Genomic DNA, 9,314 nt, shown 5'->3' with positions numbered 1-9,314 from the left:
TGAAACTGTTTGACAGTTTTTCTGCACAGCATTGTCTTTAAAGAAGAGGAATGTAAGCAACTCTTAGGTCCAAATTTATGTGTAAATTCCAGCTGTTACGGTTATTCATTACTGACAACTTTTACCTAAAATGAAGCTGAATGAATCAAGGCAGGGCGGATGAGACTCAGAAAACGTAAGCAGTAAAGGAATGTGTACTAGTAACACAATAGATAATAAAAACAGACATTTCATGACTAAAATAATCGTTGCTGGTTTAAAAATACTCCAAAATATATTACAACTGTGATAAAAATATATATATATATATTCAATGATATCTACCATTTGAAGTGGTTGTTGTTGAGCCATGAAAGCACAAACAAGTATGAATATAAATGTTAGCATATCGGCTAAACAACATATTTATAATCAATACATTTACGTGAAAGCCTTGTGTTCTATGATTTGCTCCTAGAGATTGACTTATAATGTGGTTGTATTTTACTGTAGAAGAGCATTTATGCTCCTGCATTTCTTCTGTTTTATACATTTATTGTCTTTAACATTGACATAACATTGTCTTGTGAAGTGGAAACATTAAAGGACTTCAAAAAAAACTTAAAATAAACTTTTTCTTTGGAAACCTTTAAAACATTTTATACGAGACAAAAGTAGACACTAATATTGTGTATGACACATCTGAAATGGTAGAATGTGTCTCTGTTTTAAATTGTAGTGTGGTGAACTTTACTCCATCAATCGGTCATGGCGAGACTTGAAAGTGATCCCGCTCGCTCTGTCAGCAGAGGGCAGCATCCTCTCCGCGCTCTCAATCCGTCAGCGCCCTGTACCTTTCAGCCTGCAGCAGCCTTCACCACAGCTGTAATTATACTCTACGAGGGCTGCATTATCTGCTGGGGTGGAGGTTACACCGAGCCCTGTGTGATCAGGCCCCGAGGGCCCCGAGATCTTAGCGTGACAGCAGTGAAAATTCAACACTCATTGCATTAGTCATTCTGCCGAGGCCCGCCGCTCTTAGACAGGACGTAAGTGCAGCAGCAGCTGCTGCTCCGCGTGGCGCGGGGTGAAGAGGGCAGGCAGGTCTAACCATGCTGTGTTTAGATTTTATGGTGCAGGGCCAGACATGAAGCTGATTCAGCCTGAAGTCCCCCATGCAGAGTGAGTAACATCAGGTCTGCACATGGTGTCTTCTCCTCACATCCTTTACTTGTGTTGCCCCTAAACTAAATGGTTTTATTCCACTTTGGGGGATTAAACCCAGACTCTGCAGTTTGAAAAGCTCAGTTTTAGTTCTTTCCATGTAGTTTCACAGAACAGTAATCAGATTACTGTCATGTAAATGTACTGAAATTGTCTGTCAACAAACAATCATCCAACTCGTGCACACACGCGCACAACGGGGCAGCTTGTGTCACGTTTCACACTTTCATGTTGACCACGAACAGGCTTGCCCATTTGTCCACAAGTCGCCCGTGTCGGCGCGGACGCCTCCCCTGTGTTTGTGCGCCTCTGTGGCACAGCTGTTGGAGTGGCAGACTTCAGGAGTGGCCTTCTGTCCTCTCCAAACAACGTGAATAGAAAACTGAAACTGATAGTCACTCCTGGAGAAATCTGCATATGAAGCCCCCCACACTGCTTCCTCCCAATCATTCACAATAAACAGGTTTCAGTTTGAACTCAGACAGCCTGCTATTCATTTACAAATGACCCCCCCCCCCAGCATGCTTGAACTGAAGTACAGTCTGTTGATGAACCTAATGGAGCTCTGTCACAGAGCTTTGATGAGCTCTCTACTTCATCAAAAGCAAGTCAGAAAAACATTTTGATGGATGGAAACTTTCCATGCATTTTGTCTAAAGTGATCATGTGACATCGTGTGTTAACACAATACATGTCAGCGCCCTTGAATGCAACACAACAGGAGGTAATCGTCCACGTCTGTGATCTTATTCTGTCTGTCTGAAGTGTTGAAGGTTATCAACATACTGGACTTCACTTGTCATGGAGAGGGAAATTTATAATAAATTAGTAGGTAGGTAAACATAAAGTATATTTATAAAAGTTAAAAAAAAACGTTTTCACACAGCAAAGCTGCGCAAACAAGCCATTTATTTTTATTTTTCATTAAAATACTGATTATGTGAATACTGCTGAGCTTTATTTCTTTATTATTATTTATTTTTATTATTGTTTTTCCTCCGAACGTTTTTTTCAGCTCCATAACTCTTCAACTTTTCAAACTATTCAACCAACTACCACTTATTTAGATCCATTGGAAATGACTTATGGAATCCTCTAAAGCCCTTTTTTCATCTAATATTTTAGCTGCTAATATCAGCTATTTTAGTTGTTTAGGCTGTTTTGGCATCTACTGTTTCTGCTGTTATATTGGCATTATGTTAGCGTTTTGGATTGTTTTGGCATTTAATAAGGTTTTTTAGGCTATTTTGGAGTTTAGCTAATATTTCAGCTATATGCTAACTGTTTTGGCTAATTTAGACTTTTTTCAGTTTTTTTTTTGTTATTTTGAAGTTAAGCCAATATCTCACCAACATTCTAGCTGTTTTGGCTAACTTAGGCCTTTTTTTCTGTTCTTTTAGGCTATTTTGGAGTTACGCTAATATTTCCGCTACATGCAAGCTATTTTAGCTAATCTGTTTTTTTTCCTTCTTCTTATTATTTTTTTAAGCTATTTTGGAGTTCGGCTAATATTTCACGTTCATGCTATTTTGGCTAATTTAGTTTTTTTTCTGTTTTTTAGGCTAATTTGGCATTTAGCTAATATTTGAGCTACACGCTATTAGCTTCAGCGTTTTCAGATATTAGTTTCAATGATTTCAGCTATGAACTTCAGTGTTTTCAGCTATCAACTTTAGCGTTTTAAACTATCATTTTCAGCATCTTCAGCTATCAGCACTATCAACTTCAGTGGTCAAATTCAGCTCACATCATTCACACTAGCATTATAGCAGGTAATGCTAAATATCTAGTTATTTTTATGGCTCTTTTCTGTTTGAACCATTTTAATCCATGTTTCTTTTAAAACTCCAGTTGTTTTGCTGCACGTTCTCCTGATGAACGTGCCGATTAAGACTATTATTATTGGTTTATCACAGATTATACCGCTTAATAGCTTTAGAGCTCAGAAGGAGGAAGTTAAAGCACTGACATGTACAAAACATAAAACTAACCAAGGATATTTTTTAACTAAACTTGTGCTTATTTAATAAATGTAACCAATAACTATGTGGGTTGAACTTTTAAAGTTGTCAGTGTCCTTTTTTTGAAAAACATTCCAGTTTTGATTGTGCACACATGCATGCATGAAGTTGCCCTTCGTTCGTGTGCTCCCTCATCTGCTTCGTTTACTCATAAGCACTTACTTGTAAGATTTTCTCATGATCTTTAAAATTCTCGCTAATGTTGTCACTTTGAACTGAGCATCAACAGAGGCTGCAGGCACCCCCGCCCCCCTCCTCTCCCCCTGTAAACCAAACCCATTTCATCAGCAAGCCTGAGCAGAAGGCAGGCTCCTCCCCTCACTCTATAAAGAGCACCCAGTCTCCAGTCTGCCTCATACCAAAGTTTGTGAAGTGTCTGAGGACAGCTCCTGTTGTAGAGGGGAAGACCAGCAGACAGGAGGGGGAGCCTTATTTATTTATTTTTGTCTTTTTCCCCATCACCCCTATTGTTTTTTTTATCTTCTTCTCTTCTGTGGATTACGTGGAGCTAAATCCCTGGAAATTACTAGGATACTGTTTCTTTGCTGAAAGCTATGGTGGCGTACGATGAAGGGGGTCTCTTGGTGCCTATCAAACGGACTCTACAAGTGATAGATCACCAGAACCAAGCCAATAAGGAGTCAGAGGTGAGCTCCTTTGCTATGTTCACAGGATTCTCAGTGAAACTGCAGCTCCTCTGTGAATGTTTGACCAGCACTCCCTCATGTGAAGTCATATCTGTTTAGCTTGTGAATGAATCAGCTCCTAACCTTGCTTTATCACACTTGGGCATGAGACTTTGACCTGAGTTCTTGGCCATTTAGAGCAGATTTTTGTATCTTTCCTGTCAGTATTGACTAGATTCAGTTTAAAACTTCAAGTTGATTTTGAAGTATGACTCTCTGATAGGGGCTATTGGTTTTAATGATTTCAGAAAAATAAGTCTGCCGTGGTTACATACTGAGAAAAGAGAAGAAGTGATATCCTAGTAACTCTGCATCCACATAGAACTCCACTTTCAGGCTTTGCCATTTTTAAGGTAAACCCTGTTATCTGTGCTGCAGATCAAACTCAGCCGCCTGGAAACATTCCCCCACCCAGCAGACACGCACGCACGTAGGTGTTGCTGAAACTCAGGTGTGCCCTCCTTTGAAAACAACCCACTTGTAGATCTTCCTCTTCCGGTTCTTCCTTCAAAGCTGAAGATCTGGTTTGATTGACAGGAAACTGATGTTTAAAGGGGGAATCTCTCCAAAAGTCCAGTCTTTCACAGAACGGCTTGATTTACAACAGATCAGCAGACTTGCAGTCGTGTCTATTCTTGTTTCCCATAATTACAGAAACACTTGTGAGCTCTTAGTGCTGTTTTGCACAGAGCAGAAAAAGCCTGATGTTTATGAGGTTTGTGGACTTCCTGACTCCAGCTCAGCTACCTAAAACAACAGGAGTAGCGACTTTCTCTGCTCCATTCACTTCACAGCCTGATAGACAAAGAGCGGGACTAGTTGCCTTTTGTAATTTTGGGGCCACCAGCCCAAGGACAGGAAGGGCATGATGGCCCGCTCTGTTGACTTTGAGACCCCCCCACTCATCTGCTTCTGTTCCATTTGAAATGTGTTTTTGTTTGCACACGGCGCTCCAGCCTGGGAGAAGCAGGCATCCGCACTAGTATGAGGTTGTTGGTACTTCAGTGGAGGTGAAAATTCTCCTCACCCCCCCGAATGGCTCACAGGTGTTCAGGGGGGAGGGCTGCTTGTCTCAATTCTCATAGCAATAAACGTTGCTGCCCACCCCCGTCCACAACACAGAGGTGGGGGGTTGTTTTCTTGACCCACTGCTCGGTCGGCTCAAGTATTGTGAGTGACGTTGCAAGTCTCTATGTTGTCAAGGGCCAAGCACCGAACAGCTGAGGAGCACGGTCCGGTGCATTCCTGGCATTCCTCCAGAGCCCCCTTCTCCACCAGAAAGGAAATGGGGGGCTTCTAACATGATGGAGCTGGCAGCTGCTGATGCAGCTTCCCTCCACTTTCTATGTGTCCTCCCTTCCCCAACTCCAGACACTTGTCTGTGCTCCACCCAGAACAAGGAGTGTTTGGATATTATGAAGGACTATGTCTTGACTTACACATGTAAGTCATAGAGCAGAGGCTGGACTAGTTTTGAGGGTTCATCCTGACCAACTCTTTTGTTTTGGGAGCTGTGACAGCTTTATGGACCGTCTGAACCGTTTCCTCCTCTTCTGTTTTTTTAGGAACCCAGCAACAAACGTGTCCGTCCTCTCGGCAGGGTGACGTCGTTAGCCAACCTTATCTCTCCGGTGAAGAATGGGGCCGTCCGGCGCTTCGGCCAAACCATCCAGGTAAGCCCCCCAACTTCCCTGAAAAATAAAACAACTCCTTGACACAAGACACTTCTCCATAAAATGCCTGACATGCAACACTCTCTTTTACAGGCCTCTTTCCGAGGCGATGGCAAGACGCCGGGCGCCCCCCAGAAGCCTTGTGGCAAGGCCCCAACTCCACCCAAAAGGAGAAACAGCATACTGTGGTCGGAAACTGTGGATATTCACCAGAAAGGAACCTTCTCTACTAAGGAGATCAAGCGGCAAGAGGTGAGTTCAGCACAGAAACGTGAGGCCAGTGAACACAGACAGTGAAGAATTCGACCGTCTACCAGACTAGTTTCACAAGTCCCTGTTGTATTTGGGTCAAACTGACCAATCAGGGCTCACTCTCCCTCCAAAGTAAACTCTTATGAAGTCGGCAGACTCCTGCAGGCCTCCCACATGCCCCTGCCAGCTGTCTGTACATTTTAAAACACAGAGGCCATAAAAGTCAGGGAGAGTCGCCAGGGTTCTCCAAGATGAGTTCTGCAGCTTGAGCCCGATCCAGCGCTGCACTGAACCTAATGCTTGATATAACGGAATGTCAAACCGGATTGATGTGTTTTGCTAAAAAGCATCTTTCTGTCTCCAGGCCATATTTGAGTTGTCTCGTGGAGAACAGGACTTGATTGAGGACCTCCAGCTCGCACGCAAGGTTTGTACTTTTTAAAGTTCTGAGGCGAGGGAGGACATCGAGAGCAAACAGATTAAATCAAAGCTCTGGCATGCTTTCTGTGTAGCTGAGCCAGGAGCTATAATAAGACTAGAATTGTTCCTTTTGTTCTTCCCTCACATAAACTATTCTTAGTTAGGACCCCCCTTGAACTGTCTGCATGATTTTTAACCCTTTTGGTTGTTCTTTTTCTAAAGGCGTACCACGATCCCATGCTGAAGCTTTCCATCATGTCTGAGGTTGAGCTCACACACATCTTTGGCAACCTAGATGCCTACATCCCTCTGCATGAAGACCTGCTGGCTCAGCTCTCCAAAGCCACCAAGCCGGACGGGACCGTGGGCCAGATTGGACAGATCGTCATCAACTGGGTAAATGTTGTTGCAGAACAACTATCAAAAGACGGTGAAAGTGTTTAAGAGTGGCTGTTAGTTAACACGTCTTCTGACCTGCAGCTGCCCAGGCTTAATGCATACAAAGACTACTGCAGCAACCAGCTGGCAGCCAAGGCGCTGCTGGACCAGAAGAAGCAGGACCCGCGGGTGCAGGACTTCCTGCAGCGCTGCCTCGAGTCCCCCTTCAGTCGCAAGCTGGATCTCTGGAGCTTCCTGGACATCCCGCGCTCCCGGCTGGTCAAGTACCCCCTGCTGCTCAAGGAGATCCTGAGACACACGCCGGCTGACCACCCAGACAAAGATAGCTTGGAGGAAGCGGTGAGTCCAGACCCAAAGACTGAACCAGTTCTATGTGTCCACATCCATCTGCAGCCAAGTTCTAAAATGGACCGTTTCTGCTTTTAGATCACCATCATCCAGGGCGTTCTGTCTGACATCAACATGAAGAAAGGAGAGTCTGAGTGCCAGTACTACATCGAGAAACTGGAGTACTTGGAAGAGAGGCAGAAGGACCCACGCATGGAGCAGTGCCGGAGCCTGCTATGTCACGGGGAGCTGCGAAATAAGAGCGGCACGGTGAGCACACCTTTCCTCAACGCTTCCCTGTGAAGATACTGTTGCTCTAGATCTAAATGAGTCTGTCTTGCTTTTTTGCAGAAGCTGCATGTGTTCCTGTTCACGGAACTGCTAGTTCTGACCCGCCCTGTCACGCGAAACGAGCGCCAGTGCTTCCAAGTGTACCGGCAGCCAATCCCAGTGCAGGATCTGGTGCTGGAAGACCTGCAGGATGGAGATGTCCGAATGGGCGGCTCGTTCAGAGGTGCCTTCAGTAACGCAGACAAAGGTAAGCCTCCTATCATCACTCAGTTAAGGTGTATTGGAAGCTTATGTGTCATTGTCTAATTCCAAATTTCACCTTTTATCCCCAGCTAAGAACATTTTCCGCGTGCGTTCCCAAGACCCGAGCCATTCCCAGTCCCACACCCTGCAAGTCAACGACATCTTCCACAAGCAGCAGTGGCTCAACTGCCTCCGCAGCGCCATCTCCGTCCACCGCCCCTTCAGCGAGCCCTCCAGCCCCAGCCTCCCCCCGAGTGACGCCTGCCACAAGCGCCGCCCTTCCTCCGCCTCGGCCGTCATCCACCTGGAGGAGCCCGACGAGAACTGCCTGCAGCCCACCTCCCACTCGGCCCCCACCTCGCCCTGCAACAGCACCACCTCCAGCCCCACATCGACGTCCCCTCCCTCCCGCTCCTCGTCCCTACTCTCCATGTCACACAAAAGCAAAAAAGACAAGAAATCGATGAGTTCTTTAGGAAAGAGGAAAGAGACGATGGTATGAGGCGGTGTGGAGGGAGAAGCAGGACTCCTGAACTGAACACAGAAAAAAAGGGACCTTTATTTATGTGTCTGCGTGCGTGCACATCATCACAACAGTGTTTTGTGTTACTGTCCTCTTCGGCAGCTATTTCCCTTACACCCTCCATGAAAGGTGCATCTAAGAGAGACTTTCTCCTGGAGAAAATGCACAGATTTCTCTGGCTTAAAAAGGGACAGACGGCCAGAGTCCAACCGGGTTTCATGCAAATCGAGGGGTGGTGCACCATATCCTGTTTACTAGCCATGTGATATTTAAGCGCTATTTTAGACCTGTTTTGAAGGGCTAATGAAAGTTTTACATTTTTATAATTAAAAAAAATGTATTGTAGGTTTTTTAGGTTTATATAAAGCAGCACTGTTTAACCTGTAGGGCAGATTTTTTTTTTTATTTTTTGAGCGTGTTTAGGAAAAGAACGAAAGGAAGTGAATCTCCTCCGAGGTGAAATGTCTTATTTTGATAACATTCCTAAAAGAACATCTTTGGGACCTCGGACATACTTCACAGGCATTATTTCAAACAAAGGGTCAGCTTCTCAGGGGGAAGCACAGCAATAACAATCACAAGTCAGAGTTATATTTTCAAGTTCTAAACTGAGCCATGTTTTTAAGCTTTTTCCACAAAGGAACAGATCACTTTTCAGTAAAGCGTCACGATGGGACCGAGGCTCTGGTCGAGCAGAATGTAGAAGAGAAGAAGAAGAGAGCAGAGATGTAATGATGGATAAAGTATGTTTGGACCTGAAAGAGATGGTGAGTGCAAGATCGCAATCTTGCTTGTTGGATGTCAGAAGGAATGAAGCAGATGAACTAAGGAAGTAGGGGAGGTTTGAAGAGAGGTTTTGCAAGTTTTTGGGAAAGTTGTTGAAAAGAGGAGACTTTGGTGTCATGAAAGTGATGGAATAAAAAGAACAATAAAAATCTGTGTAAGATTTGAAACTCTTCCATGAATGTTTCTTATTATTTGTTCTAACACAGCTATTCTTACTGGTTTATTTCAAATTTTGTGGGGTTTTTTCTGAAAATCCTACTGATAGACTCTCTTGTTCAGAGATATTGCTCTAACCAAAGCCTAAAATGTCAATTAGTCTAAACATTTTATATCCCAAATTATTTTCTTAAAAATTGAAATAAGGTAAACACTAAAAAAACTTAGATCACATCAACAAATTTTCACAAGAAAACATTGATATAAAATGTTTAAAGTCAGAAATATGAATCTCTCATCTAGATAAGATAATTTACAATTGTTGCTGCTGCAA

The 9,314-nt window shown here is 43.8% G+C and overlaps 1 protein-coding gene across 1 annotated transcript; it reads left to right on the top strand.

Moving 5' to 3' along the window:
* Positions 1-3,526: 3,526 nt before the first annotated feature.
* On the top strand, positions 3,527-8,994 carry net1 (neuroepithelial cell transforming 1). The gene is made up of 9 exons (XM_024292476.2): positions 3,527-3,871; positions 5,476-5,583; positions 5,677-5,835; positions 6,200-6,262; positions 6,478-6,651; positions 6,736-6,993; positions 7,081-7,251; positions 7,333-7,519; positions 7,605-8,994. The coding sequence occupies exons 1-9, from the start codon at positions 3,779-3,781 to the stop codon at positions 8,015-8,017; spliced, it is 1,626 nt and encodes a 541-aa protein (XP_024148244.1). The 5' UTR covers positions 3,527-3,778; the 3' UTR covers positions 8,018-8,994.
* The last annotated feature ends 320 nt before the right edge of the window (positions 8,995-9,314 follow it).

This window comes from Oryzias melastigma, linkage group LG23 (genome assembly GCF_002922805.2).
Source record: "Oryzias melastigma strain HK-1 linkage group LG23, ASM292280v2, whole genome shotgun sequence".
NCBI lineage: Eukaryota > Metazoa > Chordata > Actinopteri > Beloniformes > Adrianichthyidae > Oryzias > Oryzias melastigma.
Note: the sequence above shows the minus strand (reverse complement) of the source record. Positions and strands in the feature narration are given on the sequence as shown.

What these genes read in the sequence shown, in the direction of transcription:
- net1 (XM_024292476.2), top strand. Translation starts at nt 3,779, where the DNA reads ATGGTGGCGTACGATGAAGGGGGTCTCTTGGTGCCTATCAAACGGACT. An exon ending in TGCGAAATAAGAGCGGCACG is followed by an intron (nt 7,252 to 7,332) that starts GTGAGCACACCT and finishes GCTTTTTTGCAG; the next exon opens with AAGCTGCATGTGTTCCTGTT. An exon ending in CTTCAGTAACGCAGACAAAG is followed by an intron (nt 7,520 to 7,604) that starts GTAAGCCTCCTA and finishes TTTTATCCCCAG; the next exon opens with CTAAGAACATTTTCCGCGTG.